The 18399-nt window shown below is 34.4% G+C and overlaps 2 protein-coding genes across 5 annotated transcripts; both read right to left on the bottom strand.

Moving 5' to 3' along the window:
* Window positions 1–414: 414 nt before the first annotated feature.
* On the bottom strand, window positions 415–6867 carry Dnai2 (dynein, axonemal, intermediate chain 2). Of its 3 annotated transcripts, none has more exons than XM_074142909.1 (10): window positions 6468–6867; window positions 4312–4473; window positions 2803–3067; window positions 2522–2631; window positions 2072–2215; window positions 1855–1998; window positions 1556–1764; window positions 1339–1474; window positions 945–1091; window positions 415–879 (listed from the first exon to the last, which is right to left on the bottom strand). In XM_074142909.1, exons 1-10 carry the CDS (start codon window positions 6657–6659, stop codon window positions 673–675), a joined length of 1716 nt encoding a protein of 571 aa, XP_073999010.1. In that variant the 5' UTR covers window positions 6660–6867; the 3' UTR covers window positions 415–672. The 3 variants fall into 3 exon arrangements, with proteins under 3 accessions (XP_073999010.1, XP_073999011.1, XP_073999012.1); XM_074142910.1 differs by lacking the exon at window positions 6468–6867 and adding an exon at window positions 4555–4764 and having other exon boundaries at window positions 416–879; XM_074142911.1 differs by lacking the exons at window positions 4312–4473; window positions 6468–6867 and adding an exon at window positions 3164–3706 and having other exon boundaries at window positions 417–879.
* Window positions 6868–8461: 1594 nt separating this feature from the next.
* On the bottom strand, window positions 8462–15989 carry LOC141461728 (nuclear transcription factor Y subunit alpha-like). 2 transcript variants are annotated; one of them, XM_074143006.1, is made up of 12 exons: window positions 15889–15989; window positions 15371–15428; window positions 14896–14988; window positions 14672–14784; window positions 13878–13964; window positions 11275–11421; window positions 11068–11203; window positions 10590–10741; window positions 10294–10491; window positions 10041–10135; window positions 9839–9960; window positions 8462–8632 (listed from the first exon to the last, which is right to left on the bottom strand). In XM_074143006.1, exons 5-11 carry the CDS (start codon window positions 13953–13955, stop codon window positions 9852–9854), a joined length of 915 nt encoding a protein of 304 aa, XP_073999107.1. In that variant the 5' UTR covers window positions 13956–13964; window positions 14672–14784; window positions 14896–14988; window positions 15371–15428; window positions 15889–15989; the 3' UTR covers window positions 8462–8632; window positions 9839–9851. The 2 variants fall into 2 exon arrangements, with proteins under 2 accessions (XP_073999107.1, XP_073999106.1); XM_074143005.1 differs by lacking the exon at window positions 15889–15989 and adding an exon at window positions 15733–15873.
* Window positions 15990–18399: the final 2410 nt, after the last annotated feature.

Raw genomic sequence — 18399 nt, 5'->3', positions numbered from 1 at the left:
AAATAATCATATTGCTTACAAAATTTGAAATGAAAAAATAATAAAAAATTGATGAGCACAATTGAAAACAAACAAAAATCAAAACTAAAAAGAAAATAAGCAACTTAGTTAACTCGAGCATGCGCGTTAAGGGGTTAAGTGAAAGAGAAAGAAAAAGTTGTAACCTAGATTAAAAAGAAGCCGTTTCGTGGTTTTTACCTTGTATTTTACTTTCTTTATCCAAAAATGGCTTCCCTTGTAGTTTATTTTTCCCCAGGCCATAGTACTAAACGATAGAGAAAAGAAAGTAGGAATATAGAAGAACTTGAAGCCAATTTAGTTTTTTCCTTCTTCTTTCCAAATCAAGCCTACCCTTTATGTTTATTTTAGCCTAAGCCATAAAAGTGAGGGAGGAAGAAAAAGTTGAAATCTAGAGGAAGTGGAAGCCAATTCGGTGTTTTCCATTGTATTTAACCATTTATTTTCAACATTTCCAAACTTGAAAAAAATATTGATTATATTACTGTTGAAAAAAAATATTCAGTATGAAATAAACATCTGATCGATCTTTCATACGGAGTGAGGAAAAATTAAACATTATTCCTAAGGAGTTTTTTAAAAATACCTCAGAACATTAATTGCAAATTTAATGAGCTACATTTTAGTTCTAGCACTATTTTGCACACAGTTTCTTCAAGCTCCGAATCCTTCGTCGCTGACTTGCTCCAAAAACTCCTTAGTAAGAGTGTCAAGTACACTTTGATTCGGTTCCAGTAGGGTGTTCATTGCTGATACCGATGGTTTCTGATTATTGATTTCAGTCTTGGCCCTCATTTTCAGCCTTTGCTCACGCAGTTTTGCTTCGATTATTTTTTCACGACGATTTTCTCGTTCAAACATCTACAAAATTTTACCTCATTAAATTATAGTTCATACTTTGGATATCTCTAGATAGCACTACTTACAGCCGTTAAGTAAGCTTTGTCATTTTTTGATGATTTCACCAGTTTTTCAGCTATTTCGATGATATAGGTTGTACCAACATCATTACCAACGGCTACGACTTCGCCATTGTCGTGGCATTTCAATCCGTGGATTGGTTCATCGCATACCTACGTCAAAATATTATCCTGAACACTCACCCTGTTAATGAGTTATTATGAAAATTAACTCTCATTCTATTAATGTGGTCTCAATACTCTCATACAAAACATGTGCCCATACACTAAAGTTCAGTGAGCTCAATAATGGAGTTTGAGGAATATTGCTAGAGTTATGCTGAACACTCTTTTAATGGATTGTCACAGGCTAGTCAATTTACAGCTCTTTTTGCTGCCCTTTTCTTGAGTTTAAACTCACCTTGATTGAAAGACATGGCTCCTTCTGTCTGAGCAGAATGTCCCAGAGATCCAGAGTTCCGTCCACTCTTGTCGTGTAGAACACTGAAGGTTTTGTAGGCGACCAAGCACCTTTTGTCAGTTTTGTCTTCTGGTAGCTGAAACCGTCAACGAACTGGTTAATGCGAAGTCTGACGGTCACACTGGACGGTGACAAGCTAGAAGCTGTAAGCGCTCACCTAGTCCATATTATAGAGGACTCGCGGCAGTCCTCTGACCAGATCCTGGCCGTCCAGTCACCGATCGTCAAGAAGTTCTTAAGGAAGGCCGGATTCCTCTGCAGCGACCAGATAGGTCCGTAATGGGCCTTGTAGTTGGTGCCCACTTTCTCCAGAGGGGTCTTGCCTTTCCGGTTGCCGCAGATCACTATCCCTTTTTCAGTACCCACCTAATACCCCGACACACATACATTTTCAAATTTCAAGGTTGGTTGGAGTGTTTGTATACGTGTAAAAGAGCTTATAAAGTAATCGATCACCATAAATCTCGTAGGAATTGTTGGCTCGTATTCCAAAACCGAAGCACCCAGAGCTGAACAAAGGGCTTGATCCTCTCCTTTAGTCAAGTCCAGGATCAGGGTCTCCAACGGAAATTTCAATTTTCGAACATCCCACCATTTCACCTGCAACTCAGAAGAGAGTGGGAGACATACGTAAAACGATCTGTGGAACTTAAGAGGAATGCTATAGTATTACCTGTCCATCTGTGGATGCAGAAAAAAATTCCATCCCAGATTTAGAATTGATCCACAACACGCTGATGACTGGATCTCTGAAGCATTGGTAGTGGTCGCAAGTGTCTAGGGGCGTCGAGCCACGTCTGATATCCCAGAAGGCAACCTTGAACATATGTACAATAAGAACTCTCGAAAATGTAGGTGATAAACATGATAGGATATTGGGCTTCCAGACCCTTTTTGGTTAACTCATCCTATCAAATACTCTAGTACTATTCGTCACAAGTATGAAGTATTGCAATCTCAGACTGCTGAAGCTGAGAGCCTTGACTGGCTCCTCATTGTAGGCAGATGAAGCGTACATCTTCTCTGACTACCATTAATGTATTGATGTACACATCCCAGGATTCCTTCTTCATGTTGAAAATGGATAAAATCCACGATATCCCTTCATAACTCTTGAACCAACCTGTCCATTAGCTAGTCCCCCAACTAGATTGTTAAGATCCCTGGGATTGTATTCCAAGCAGACTACGTCAACTCCAGCATCGATGATCAACTCTGGTTTATTTGGATTTTCTGCAAAACGTAAATTGAGAACAAGATTAGAGAATGAATCACGCAGTCAGTGACCGTCCTTTAAAGAGTGTTTAGTTCCGGCAAAATTAAAATTGAATGAGTTGATTAATTGGTAGTGATTTAGTTATTTACACTGTCCTGGAGTGCACACCGTCAAAATGCTATCCATACCTATATGCCATATATAAGAATGATGTACGCTTTGATCCACACAACCTTGGAAGTTCAAATCTGCATGTGTGACAGCCAATCTGGATCCCTGATCCGGCGACCATGATACATGCGAGACTGGGCGCTTACTTCGACTGATATCTCTGTAGACGTTCACCGTGCGAAAACTCGCTGCCAGCTCACTGCTTTCTGAATCTTCTGATTCGGAAAAATATAATTCATAGATATTGATTGCATTATTCTGGTGTACACAATGCTCCATAGGCTGCAAAGAAATAAAACCAGATTTTATGTTTTGAATCCTGGATTGTTAGATATAGGTACTGAAAACTGGTCTTTTTCTATTTTATTTGGCAAATACCATCATCAGAGAACAGTGAGTTTATACTCCATTGTAGTCACTATCGGATATTTTACTGAGGATCAGACCTATTGCTCTGCCTTCAAGATTAAGTTTTGCTTATATATTTGGTTTATTTGTTATTTGGAACTTTTAGCAAAAAGAAGAGAAGAGTCTTCAAGACCTAAACCCGACAAACAGAGTTCAAAACCTATTGGAAGATACAAAAAAAGTTCAACTAGAAAGCAACACACAGCACCAAATTTTTCTTTTAATTCGGGGTTGAAGGAAATTTATAAAAGTATTTCCACCCTCTCTCCTAGGTTTAAGTGCATTTTAGTATTATGTCATTTTTAGAGAGTGCAGAAACATTTGCATTCTCTAAAAATACTGTACTCCTAGGTTAAATTCTACATTACATAGCCTCCTTAAGATAAACTGCATACATCACACTTGGATTAAGACGATATGGTTAAATGTACTATATATATAGTATAACCAATGTATACATTTATATATACGTTTTATCAAAGTTTATACAAGTATATTGGGATTATATATATATTTAATATATAAACCCAATATACTTGTATAAACATTGATAAAACGGCAGCTTTGAAAAAAAAAAAAATTGTACAATAAATAAAATCACATTCCCCTCATTGGCTAGATCGATGATATTAGAGGGGAGTGCGATCTGTATTCAATAACCTAGGCTCCACCCTATAAATTTCGTTTTACCTCTGTGATTCAAATTACGACAGGGGTAAACTAATTCTAACTTTCTCTTTTTCTTTTTTAATGTGTGGAAAATGTGTAATTAGTCAGAATGAAAAGCATAATAAAGATGACTAAGAAGCTTAATTTGGAATGGAGTAAATATAAATGGCCTTTTTTTTTTATTACCATTTATGAAACCATGATATAAAATTTTTATTTTAACAAAAAATATGTCATAAATGAAAATGGCTAGAATAAGGGTCTTTGTCATAAAGATAAAACATAAAGGCTCGTCTTTATTTAGTAAATAAAAAGTAAAAACTATCGAAAAACTTGGAATTGTCTCATACGTTGACCAGAATGCTGATGTTTCTTTTACAGACAGCTAGTACTACTGGGCCAGGGTTACTGGTTGTTCTCTTAACATTAAATACAAAACAAAAACTGACCAATAGTAATTGGAGTATAGCATGAGTATACATCTCATCCTTTTCCACCTTTTTTCTAAATCGAATAGTTTGTTCAACGTCGGAGAAATTTAAATCTTTTGGCCAACCACCTTCAGTATGGTTCATAAAATTTTCTGTGTAATTGGCTCGTGTAGTGTTCACCTGAAAAAAATAAAAGATGCTTTCATAGGCAAAGATTGTCTATAAACAGTAATATATTAAGATCCCAAATCTGAAGACTACCAAAAAGCGTCAAAATATGTAAAACTGTTTTTGATATGAGACCCCAAGACTATCACAGGTAAACAGGTACGCTGTGGTTGGGGCACAAATATTCGGGCCTATCTGCATACAGGCTTAATTAATGAAGCATCCCGTGACAATACCTTACAGACTATGCACGAGTTACAAAACTATTGCTTGGTCATGCTCCGGCATCACTGGTCTGATAGTGGAATCCCAAAATTAAGTTTGAAAAAAATTTGTTTCTCTACGATCGACCCACCTGAATAACTTTTGATAGTAGACCTTCTACCGATTATATCTTATCATAATAATTTGCAAGCATTTCTGGTGTGATTTTTCCAGAACTGTCTGAATACCTATGGAACTAAATTGTTTTATTTGATTTCTCTTCCTCCTTATTGTAATAATAAAATAACAATAATAATAATAAAAAGAACAATAATATTAAGATTAATAATAATAATAATAATAATGTGTTTATTTAACGGAAATATACAAAACATGAATTACATTTTTTTTATATATATATAAATAACACAGTGCATGAACCCTTGTATTATGTACGTATACATATGTATATTATTTATTTATTTTTTAACAGAAATGAATGAATTTTGGCAAAAAAAAAAGAAACAACAAAAATATCAAATACAAACAAAATTATATATCTTGCCTGGTAAATAACAAGTAAATTATAACTGGTTTGAAATAACTAAATTTTTAAAAATTAATAATTAAATTCTTCCATTCAAAAACCTTCTGTATTTAAAAACAAATTGATGATGTTTGTATAATTTTTCCCAGTCCGGACCACTCAGTAGCGATATTAATTCAGTTTGTGAAAGCAAATCCGTTCCAAAATTTCTCCGCCTTTTAACTTTTAATACGGGACACACCGCCACATAGTGATATATTCTTTCCTATTACGCAAGGAACATTTATGCGCTTCAACGGGATGGTCCATATTATAATTTAAATACAACAATGCACCCCGTAATTTCATTATCGTCTGAATCGATTTTAGATTATTATTGTCCGATGATTAATGACCATCGCCAAAGTCCAAACTAAGTTCCTTATACAAAGAATGGAAGGTCTCTCCTCATTGTATATGTTATATACTTTTTTAATTTCCGTACTCTGTCATTTCTGGCAATGAATTTATTTTAGTACGTGTACAAGCAATGTATAGGATTTGGAATTGGGAAAAGATTTTCACATTAGAAAACCCATGTTGATTTAACTGTTTTTCCTAAAACAAAGAGGTATTGGTGTTTCAAGGAAGACTTTTGACATTTAAATATATATATATATATATATGAACATTTCAAAAGAAATGTGCTATAGAAGATGGAGGAAAAGAAACTTAGATGGTACGTCCATATAAAAAGAATGGCTAAAGAGATCTTGGAGGGCGAAGGAAGAAGAAGAAGCAAGGGCAGATCTATGGAAAATTGGATAAATGGCGTCCAAGAAAGCCTCCACGGCTTTAATTTAATTTAACTTAATCTGGCACGTTCAATATTACCGACGGATCTGGAAAAGCCTGACCACAAATGCTTGCACATAATTAGTAAGATTTTATAAGATGAAGTTGCACTTTCGAAAATAATCTTGTTAGATAGGAACATGGAGAAAATGTTTTTTAGAATACAAAAAGTAAGATGTAATCTACACTGTACGACAGACTAACTGGGCACACTTTGACTGGAGCTCAATTGCGTAGGCGTAGCTCTGAACCTCACACACTAAATGGTGTCCATCAAGACAATGCACTTCATGCCAGAATTATAGAGTCGAGTACTCAGGCCAAACTGGTGAATGTTCTTAATTGAAATTTGGAACGTGCACTGAGCTTTCAGTCAATTACCTCCAAACTTCCTCACTGCCCTTTGGTTTAATAAACTCACTTCATGCTCCGATAAATCCGTAGAGACTTGGCAGCCCATTTCTTTCGAATCGCTAATCACTATCGTTGGATCGACATGCGAATATGGTGTTATATCAATGCGTAATTCTGGTTTGTTGTCGCATAAGCGTATCGGCAATCCGAATTGATGCCTTTCCTTAGAATAAACGTACTCTATGTCGTTCATTTTCATACTGCTTGGTAAAATACTGTTACATACATAGTTTATTCGTTACCATGGTTAACTAACTAAATAACCCAACGCAACCATTTTGATGTTTCCAATCCATAATGGATGCAAAACGAGGTTTTAAGTTTTAAAAAACCAAAAGTTGTATGTAAAAATAAATTTAAAAAAAAATGAAATATCTGTAATCATAAAATAGTTCTAAAAGGGCCACCAGGTAGCGGCACTAACTGGTCAAGGTATTATTTTAGAGCCCTTATTACAATAAGCACTCATGAAAAAAAAAATCCAAAAATGTTATAGTCCAAATATTTGCCACTAGGAACCAGCATTACTCGACAAGGCTACTTTGTACTTTAGAGTTCCTACCAGAGTGTGTACTACTGATAAAAAAAAAAAAAATAACGAACTGCAGGTGCTGCTGCTACCTGGTCACCATTTTTGGAAAACTATTTGTTCATTTTTAAATCTTGGGTTGACTGAAACATAAGAAGTTTTAGATTGGTTGATTTCGGTGCATTGAACTTTTTGTAAATTAGCTTTTCGTTAAAAACTGAAGGCCACGCCTTCAACGCCCTGTAGACAAAAATAAAAATAATGTGCAAATATTAGGGAAAGGGTTAGCTTGAGCTGTGGTGACTCTTTAGTAAAACTTCTTCCAAGTAACACTTCTAAACATCACACATCATAGTGCAATCATAATTCAGAAAAAAATTTCACTTTCCAAGCATCATTTTAATTGGAAATTATGTCTACATTTCCCATCAACTTTTGTTTAAAAAATACTAGATACTTTGGTTTTTATTTTCACTTTTTTCTAACAACTTTCATGTAATATTCCATTATAATATCGTTTGAATATTATTTTCAATTAAGCAATTAAACCCATAATCTTATTATATTAGAAAGTATATAATAATTCATGGGTAATTTTCATTACTTACCTGATTGAATCTCTTAAATTTGAACGACATAAAACCACTACTACAGCAAAAAAGTAACTTCACACACTGCCAAATTGTCTCGCAAACTTTCTAATTAGAAAAATATCTTGATACCTTGTTCTTGAAGTTTTTCTATTAAAAATAATAGCGCATTAGTATTTTCACTAAAGAAGCCTCCACGTTCCCAACACTTCTAAAGGAGCCGAAGGCTAGCTTTCGAAACCGAATACTCCTTGTGACTAGTTAATTTCTTCACTAGAACGGAGAACTGCGCGTGTTCAGGAGGCTGTGTCTGCACACATCCTTTAATGTTGTTTGTGAATATTCATACTCCTTAGTGTAGTGTAACCCTTCATAAGGGTTTCCTGTAGTGGTAGGAATATAAGTTTGAGATTCCATGTTCGATTCCAGCACGTAGCTACTTTTTACTTAATTGGTCAAATAGTAAAATAGAACGAGCTTTCTTCCTCTTCCACGACACCTAATTTGGTAGTTGGAATAATTGCAACGACCAGTTATTCAATTAGCTCTGCCCGCTAGACTCTCATAAATCGAAATTGACCCTGTATAAAGTTCAAAAACAATTAAGAATTAAGGTGTTAGACCCTGCATACATCCCCTTTTTGGCGCCATCAGATTATTATTTGTTCCAGTCACTGGCTCATTTACTACGAGGTAGGTGCTTTAACGAATCGGAGCAAGGCAGCAAGATTTGTAACCTTTTAAAATTAACTTTTAAAACAATTAAAATGCCATAAAAAAAACTTTTTTTAAATCATCCCATTAAAACTTGAGCAAATCAGGGTATAATATTGGGTTGAACCTCCTGCATGTTTTAGGCTGGTAAGAAAGCAGAAAACGAACTTAAATTAATTCAATCTCATAAATTATACATTTATTTAATGTTTATATTTATAATTATTTACAAATTTCTTATAAAAAAATCTCAAAATTCATATATCCATTATATATTTTTAAGGGCAACCAGGTGAAATTTCTTGGAAGGTTATTTCATTTCCTTGCTGATAATCAATCCTAGAACAAAAGAAACACATCGCAATGAGAAATGAAGTTTGATTGGGGCCATATTGATCCAGTAATCAGCGAAATCTTGTGCGAAATATATCAAGAAAGTGAAATCAAAGGAAGATGTACCAAGTATTAATATAGTTCAATTAACAATATGTAATCATCAGTACTTTCAAAATTCTCTTTCTCAAAAAATTGTCTTCTTGTTTTTAGACCTTTAAACTGTATTTGTTCGATCATTAGTCACCTCTGTTTCTAAAGCAGTTTAAACAAAAGAAGATCAGTGAAACGTGAATTAGGCTGAATTATCTAAATATATGTACTTCGTCCAATGGTGAAGATATGTTATTTAATTATTTATTAGAAAAGATATCAAATCCCTTTTTGAGTGACTGAGTTTTTCAAAATGAAACTTTCAACTTTTAAAATTAATTCAAATTATTAGCAATTGCAAACAATCTGCGTGAATCACGGAATGAAACGTATAACATTAAATTTACTCAGAAATGTATTTAAATAACTAACCAAGATTAAATTCTGAAATATAATTATTATTTTATTTCATGTGTAGGCTACCCAAATCTGGTCTTAGTCGGTAGTATAAAAATCTCGGTTAGTTTCGTCAAATGAAGCTTTTTAAGAAGTACCCAGTTAGACCAAAGAAAATGCAGTATTTGAGAAATACTCTTCTGTTTATTATGTTCAGTTTTAAAGTTTTTTTGGTTTGTTTGTTTTTTTTTTTTCATGAAACGAAAAACAAATTAAAGAAAACATTTCCGCATTTTTGTTTTACATTTAATGATTTTTATTAATTAATATCTAAAAAATAAAATATGTTTATAAACTATTGGGAATAATTTTTGAAGTTTTTTAACTAAACTTAATAAAGTTACGATTATATATTGCTTGTTGATCTTTTCGGCAAGCGTTAAAAAACAAGTATCGATTAGAAAACTACAGTTGGATGGAAGAACTGCTTGCAAGTCTAGTGAAATGGGCGCGAGGTGGTAAAACCATGTAAAAGTGTAGCTAATGGAAAAAAGTTGAGAACTACTGCTCTAGACAGTGCGTCTGAAATGTGCAATGAACTCCTTAAGAAACATTAATTCCATCGTTTAACCATTTTTTTCATTCCACGGCATTATTTTAATTACACGAGCAAATTTAATAAATTCACCGTTGTAGCAAGACTTCTGGCTTATTCTTACTTACCTTCAAGCAAATTTTAAATACGACGTTGCGCGATAATTGCAACGGGTGATACTTTATAATCGTCCACCAAAAGTTGATGTGGTTCACATTGTTGATGATCCGGCTTTTTTTGGATTTCTTGCCTGCAATCAAAGCGTAACATTCAATTCGAAGCAATGATTTTGATTCATCGAAAGCAAAGCAAAGCAAAGATAATGCTTACTCCTTCATCTTCTTGATGGACCCAGAATGGAATCGTCCACCTTCTCCGCGTATCCTATTCATTGCATGTTTATGCCTGGATTCATGTAGATATTTCTGTGAACAGGAAGCAATTAGTTTTTATGAGCACTACGTTCCTCCATAATAATTTGTTTTATATTTATCCAAAGTAGGGTACGCTTCCTAAGAGTCCCAAAAAAACTGTCCTGAACTTTGAAGAAATAAATTTTTTTTTTTATAAAGTAATATCATACCTGTCTTAATTTAGGTATCCTTCCTTCAGCTTCCAGTTTCGCTCGAGCTTGCCTTCTCTTAAGAATTCGCTTATACTGTTTTGCGTTCACGTATAATGGTTCTTCGTCCAAGAATTCTGCCGCGGGCAGTCTCGTAAATGGAGCTGTATTATTCGTCGTCGTAGGAGCAGTTGTTGTGTTACGATCGCCAACCATCTGCTATAATGTGGGTAAAAAAACGAAAATGACTGCTAAGATTTAACTTTTTCAAAAACATATCATATGAAATTTAAAACAAAACCAAAATATCAAATTACCATGACAATATTATGCTGTTGCTGTGACGGTTGATTAGTGGATGCCGTTGTGGTGGGCATCTGGGGTTGTTGAGCGACTGTCGCTGGTTGTAGTGTGCTGTTATTGCTGTTAACTGGTGCCAGTGAGACTATATTCCCATTTAAGCTAATCACTGAATGGGGACGAAAAAGCGACTCAAATTAACGAAAATGTTTGTGTTAGGTTTTTTAAAATAAGCATAAAATCACTTGCATTTCAATTTTTATTTTTTACTTTTAAGGCGTCAATGTAGACATATCATTTAAAGACAGCTTCTAAAACAAGTCTAAACATGACATTTCCTCTCTTAAGTGAATATTTAAGAGTTCTCAAAAGAGTTGAAGGCTATATGTCAAAGCAAATAAGGCAACCAAAGTTTCTAAAGAAAGCTCAAATTTTCAAATTCAAAGTTGAAAATTTTAATTTGATCAACATTTTAGTCAATTACAGTGCACTTACATGTAGGTGTAGGTTGTTGGATTTGACTGGGATTCTCCAGTTGCACATGTGCAGGATGGTAGATGAATGTCTGTCCGTCCGCAGTTTGTAACAATTGAGCTTGGTTTGGCTGCAGCAGCACTGCGCCATTTGTATTCTGTAAAGATTTGAGATCAAAATAATGTTGGAGCTCAAAGCCTTATATTGAATTAGAATGAAACTCCTTACTTGTAGTGCTGGAATGGGTACAACTTGCAGCTGGGTTGCTGTGTGGGTTCCCAGTTGGACTGCCTGCCCGGCACCTTGTGTTACCGGATGTATTACGATTTGCTGTCCCGTACCTCCTTGCAGTACCTGTCCAGCAGTCTGCACTACCTGTCAAGTCAAAATCACCAAAAAATTTAGGAGGTATTATGGTTGTTTCTCTCTGGCTGAGATCAATAATTTGATCATACACATTGTCAACAAGCGCCATCTGGTCGTCTTTGATTAAAGTACTCGTACATCAATACAAATCTTTCACTTCTGTTACTACCAGAACCCTATGCCCGAAAAATGACACAATTGAAGAGAGGCCAACCTATGTGTGCATATCATTAAAACCGTTTTCGATACAATTTCATAAAACTTGAGAAAAAAATTTGTGGTGAAAATTCACACTATATTTTCATACTAGGATTTTCCAGGTTTTCTCCCAACTTAACAAATTTATTAAGGGCCAGACTTACACTCAAAGGTACACTCAAATAAGTGCAGTTTTAGCTATCGATACTGCCTGCAGTTAGCTGAGGGTTGTTTGATATATTTATACGTATGCGCATTACCCATATACTTTGAATAGGTTTCACTTTGTACCAGTTGTTTATCTTGTAATGTTACATTAAGAAAATTCATGAATTTTCCCTATTTTTGCAGCATTTTATGTTTTTCAGACCATTTTTCCTTTTCTTATACAGTTTTATATTATAATTTTCTTTATGATGTACCACGTACAAAGAATAAAATAATAATTGATAACAAGAAAAAGAAAAAGGGTTTCAAGATGAACCGAAAATGTAAAATATGATTAATTTGTGCTATACTTTTTGTCCACGTATTTTTATTTATGTGTTCATTCCATTTCTTACGTGCATAATTGTGTAAACGTATTGTGCAAAGTAATAAAATAGTTGGACTTTTTAAAAAAGAGAAATTCATAAGTAAAATAGAATCCACTTCAACATAAGTACAAAAGCAATTTAATTACGTGAGTCCAATCCGTTAAAGCATTTTTATATTTCTGCTTAGCGTATTTGCTACATCTTATTCTTATTTCTTTACATCTTTAAATCACCAGAGGTTTTCACAATTTTGGCTTGCAGAAGTGTGCATCTTACTGGATGCTTTTATCCAGAGCGCAAAAATTCAATTGTTGTACCTTTGTTGATTTCAATTGCTGTACCTTTTCTGACAAGGTGTGAGATTGATATATTAAAAAGTTCTAAAAATAGAAAAGAAAAATACACACACTGTGCAAATGTATAAGGTATGAATGATTGTATAAATATGTGTAATAATGTAGATTTAACTTTATTCTATTTAGCCTGCTCTTACATTTTCAGACGATCCAGATTACATTCAAGCAAAAATCTTTATAAAAATTTACGTTATAATTGCATCAAAACAAGTAAGTTTTTTAATGAGTTCTGACAGTTGCTCATTTGCCTGACTTCACTAGAACAATCTTTGAAGAAATTTTGAGAACTTCTTTTCCACTTTGCGCTTTCAAATCTTTAAAAATGTATAAATAAAAATGTTTATATCAAGCAAAGGAAAGTAGCTGCTGATTAGACTGTTGCGCCTAATGTTACTTGTAACGTTCGTATCTCGCGTTAGCGGAATAGCATCCATTCCATTAACGAAGGCGATATCTTGTCCCACTGTCTTATCAACTGTAGATTTTTCTTCCCACAGCAAACAGGCGCTATTGTGTAAAATTGATTCTTGCATATCTTCTGAATATAAGAATTATAATATAACCTAAAATTTAGTGGTAGCAGTTACTTTAACTGGGCATCTAAACTGAGAAGCCTGTTATCTAAATTTGGTCCAAAAAACATCCCCTTAAAGTGGGATAAGTCAACTCGGAGAGCCAGTTTTTGATTGCAGTGAATTAGTTTTACGACATAAAACCTTTGGCACTTTGAAACCAGAAGAGATGATACCACAAGAACATTTTTATGACTGAAAAAACCGAGCCCTTACGAAAAAGAGGTTTGTCTGGCCATAAATTCTATTACACCTCCATAGGACTGCTCAATAAGCGTTTTTAAACGGTGAATGAGGTACAGGTTCCAAGAATATCTGATTCAAGAAACTGCAGTCGAAGTTAGCCCAGGACACTAAAGTGTTTTAGTTAGTTCTGATAGTCCCCCAGAAAGTGGCACAGATGTACTCAACTGCCTTGCAGGAAGGTTTCTAGATCTGTTCTTAGCAAGATGAGCAGCCACAAGTAGCAAATCTTTTCCTGGCCAAATTGTTCTGCTATACTTTTTAATTATACCACTGAATTTTTAAAAATAATTGTCTTCTACAAGGGAAGAGATCAGCTACGTGGTAGCATATTAGATTCTCACACGGAGATCCCGGGTTCAAATCCTGCTTCTGGCCTTTAGATTTTCTCTTCCTAGGAGCTTCTTACAGCTCACTGTCCAGTGATGGACGGTGGTGTTTCGGGAGAATACTGTCGGATGCAGGCGGTACAATGCAAAAAGCTCCGAGGCCCAATAACCTTATATGTTGACGTGCCATAACAAAAAAAAAAAAAAAAATTTCTTCTACAATGCACTTACTTGCAATGATTGTGCACTACCGTTAGCTGCAATTGGTTGCATAACAGTCATTGTGCCCTCTGCATTTAATTGTTCCATCAGCAACAGCTGCAACAAATTACATTAAAAATTTAGAAATTAAAAATCAGGAGTGAACACTCAAGCAAATTTCTCTTACCGCATTTACGTATTTGTTTTAAACAATTGAGAATTTGTAAAAAAAAAAGAAGATGTTAAATGTAATAAATGAACACTTTTAGAACGTAATGTCACAGAATCTTCCAGTACCTCACTAAAACCACAATATTCCATTACAAATAATTTAAACCAAAGTGATAACCCTGCAACCAGATTCTAATGTAACCCTTGGACTATCTCAGGAAATCTAGTACAGAAAACTAGTAAACGCTGTTCTGTGCAATTGCACTTCAGGTGGACTGATATTTTTCCAACTCGGAATTCTGATTAGACATTCCATTCTCATTTATTTAAATGAGTGTTGCGGATGTACACGTATAAAATTAGTAACCTAAATGTAAAGAAAAAACATACATTAAAAAAAATGCAAAAACATGAAAAATCTAAGGGGAAAGGCACTTCGGGTTGACTGATTTTCATTAAGAGCTTATTGTTGGGTCCCAAAGTGGCACCTAAACCAAATATGAAATTCAAACTTCCTATGATTTTTTGTTTTTAAGTTGCGCTCACCATACAGACCAATTCGTAAAAACTACTTTTTCGTACTCAAGAGGCCACAAAAGTAAATTACGTGTAAACACTTATAATCCAAAGTAAGCATAAAATACAGTACCTACCAAAAATAATAAAGCAGTGCAATTCTTAGTTCCATGTAGGGCAGAAGTCTGACCCAACAGCCGAGAAATCTGCTTTATTTGAAGTTAATATATAACGACTAATGAAAGTTTAGCTGCAACACGAAAATAAAAGGCTTTAAATTACTAAACAAAATTTAATTTTTACTAACATAAACGTAGTAGGTAGGGGCATTGGCCCATTCTAGTATTTTGAATATACTTACAATGCCGTCCAAGCCAGTGAGCACTAGCTTCTTACAGCTCTTCTAAAATCTGATATCACGAATTTACCTAAAATCCTCCTAGAATCAATCTGCCTGCAAAGTGAGTAATTAAGATCATAAGTGGTATATCTGTTCACAGTACTGGCTAGGGAACAGTCATATTGCTAAGTTTGGAGCCATTAATATTATACAGATGGTAGATATGCTCATGGTTCTACGGGAGTTTAGGGATATGTTTATAGTTTTCCTGTATATTATGTACTTGGTATTGTGTGGGTAGAAATGAATAAAGGTACTTTAAAACAAAAGCTGTGATTACCTAGTCATATTTAAAGCAAAAGTGAGTAGTCATTTCTTGTCAACCTTTAAGTCTTTCTTATAAAGTATCAGCACAATGTAAGCGTGCATCCATTGAAAATACTATTAACATATTCATAAGAAAAACTAACTTGAATAAGTAAAAAATTTAACTTACCTTGTGATTTTATTGAGAACAGAAAGCCTGCGTATTTCTAACAAAGGGCAAGAACCCTCTGAAACGAAAATTTAAATTCACATTATTATTGTTTTGGGTCTATTCCTATTTAATTTTAAAAATCGACTGGAAATATTCAGTTTTAATTTAAAATTGAACTGTTCTCAATTATGAAATTGTTTTTAAAGTTGAGGTTATCAACGGCAGGTTATAGATTACATTCAATAAAAAATAGTTTAAAATATAATTAATACATTTATTAACATACAATATATATCAAGGCGTTTATTAATCACAGATACGTAAAATTAATAAACTTCAACTCAAAAGAGAATTATTAATAAATACATATGTATGTGTACCTAATAGGGCCAAACAGGAACCATTTTTACGGCTAACAGGCCAACCCTAATTAATTTTAAATCTCGTTCACTTAACAAAATTTCATAATTGCAATTCAAGTTCTACGTACGAAGAAAACTTGAATTCAAAATTGGATTACTAGTTTGAACACTTACAATTGGTGCTTTTATATTGTAAAACCAATAGGAGTTCACCAAATACTGTTATTGGTTCAGAAGTTAGAACTTCCGTGCAAACTTGCCATCCAGGTGAGGCGAATGTCCTTAGTCTGTAACCTGCTTTAGTAGAACTTACAGCATCATTTCTTCCAATTACTTATTCAAATATGAACACAAATTGGGAATGAAATGTCAATGAATACTATTTCGCAAAGGAAACATATACAAAGTTTCAGAATATAGGGGAGGGGGCCGACAAAATAACACATATCCCAATTAGTAATTTTGATTGATGATTCAATGAAGATGATTTTCAGCAATCTTCTGATCACACGTCAATTGTTCAACAAAGCCTACTGACGCAGATTTTTGTTGAGAAGCTGCCTCATTAGGCTGAAGGAGGAGACTTGTAGTGCTGTGACTTGCTGATAGCAACAAATGTAAGAATGTACACTTGTTCCCTACTTTTTGGCTAAAAGGTACTAAAAGTAAATTCAGCCGAAGATTCCAAAAAAATAACGATAATTGAAATATTTCACATAATCATATAATATATTTGCCAAAACATTCCATTTTGGGCTGCAATTTTTTATTAAAAAACAAACTAACGAATTTCTAGAGCCATTACCTAAACTGTGATCACGTTGCTTGTAAATTAGATGAAATCGAGAAATGGAAAAGTTAGAGGGGTTAATTTTTTCATTAGACTTTACCTTTTTCTATTGAACTTGCCTCAAATTTAACTGATTCAGAACGTAGACTCTTTATCTGCAAAATTCTCTTTATGTAGATTGATAAAGATCATGAGAGATTCTTTCACTAAACTAATAGCCTATTGGGTCGATTCTAGTAGAAGAAACCACTTCTTTTTGCGAAGGCTAGTAATCTTACGTGCCGTTGCGAATCCAAGAGTTAAAAGTTTTAATATTGTAAACTAAACAACTTTATAAAACAGTCTGAGTTGGAGCTGGAGAAAAGAAAATAAATAAATAAATAAATTGTCCACTCACTGTGGAACATTGTGAAGGTGTTTTCTGGGCGCGTTGTGTTTTTTATAATAAATATTAAAAGTAGATTAGAGACGGCATGGGCACATAGTTTAGTCTGCAGCCTCTTACCAGCGAGCCTTTGAGGAAGTATGCCATTTATCTTACAGCAGAGGCGGTTGATGTGACTGCAGTACCTGAGTACACTCTTAATCTGTAACCTGTAAGGATGCAGTTAAATAATATAAACTCTTGGCAAGTAAATATTTGCTTTTTAAGATAAAATCTAGCCTTTCGATTCAGACATACCCTAAGATTCTTTTTTTTTAAAGTTACATGCTTGAAGGAATTTCACTTATCTACATTTACTAAAAATGTGGTCTGGTCCACAGCGCTGGTTAATATCGCTGATTTTATCCGTCATAGCATGCATGTTTTTTGATAATGGTTGTAAGTCAGAAACCGGTAAGGTATACAAAAAAAGTGTGCTATGAACGGATAAAATCAGCAACACTATTGTTCGAAAAATCTATGGTTATAACCATTGACTTGACAAATTTTATTATTGTAGACATTGTTGGAATTGATTCATTTAAAGCTTTCTCAAACACCTTAAATGTTGAAAGTTAAAAGCAACGAGTTCAAATACAGTCTCTCTATCACTAAAAAATTTTCTCACTAAGAAAAAATATTCAAACTGAACAATTTAAGCAGTAATGAATGTATCTGAAAATCACTACTAATACATAAGCATTATCTTTAAACTTGAGATTTTTTTACACTGTCAGCTCCAAGAAAGAAGAAGAATGCAGGTTAGTAGCAATATTTATTTTTTTATTATAATCATAAGAGCAATTTTCTTAGATAGTCGGAGGTTATTTGACTATCAAGTTCAAAATCCAAAGATAGTGATGGTCTGGGCATCCTTATGGAATTAGTAGCCAAAATAAGATCTTCCGTTTCTGGGTGCCCTGGCATTCAGAGCGAAGGTGGTAACAAGTTTGAGGTTAGACAAGAGAAGGTTAGACAACAAGTAAGAGGCAGTTTCCTCCTCTTCCTGGCACAATCTGCACAACGAATCCGAGCTAATAAGCCCTACCTTGAACAGATGATTCCTGAACCTACCATGACTATGATCTGAGTAATCTGATTTCTGCCCAAGCATAGAGTCACTTTGGCTCTTTGTTTACACAGCCAAGACATCATAGTCTTGCTGTGTTTATCCTTAGCACACTTCACCAAGTTCTTTTCATGTTCTCTCCAAATCCAGTCTCTGAGAGCTAAACGACTACACCCTTGGTGATTCCCTGGCAGTAGAGGCACTGCTAAAGGCCCCCGTAATCAACAGGCAGGCCAGTCTCTGCACCCTGGCAGAGCGTTGAGGGCCGTCAATGGTTGTTGTTCAATTTTCCTCCACCACAGTACCGCACCGTAGGTGATAATAGGAATGATTTTTCGTGTATAGAGCCAATGGGCCATTTTGGGGCGTAAACCCCATGTTTTCCCACAGGTTCTAGTAATA

The sequence above is a fragment of the Rhodnius prolixus genome, unplaced genomic scaffold, assembly GCF_049639745.1.
Source record: "Rhodnius prolixus isolate KJV_2025 unplaced genomic scaffold, Rpr scaffold_12, whole genome shotgun sequence".
In the NCBI taxonomy this organism is placed as follows: domain Eukaryota; kingdom Metazoa; phylum Arthropoda; class Insecta; order Hemiptera; family Reduviidae; genus Rhodnius; species Rhodnius prolixus.
This window is presented reverse-complemented; position numbering and strand designations above follow the sequence as displayed.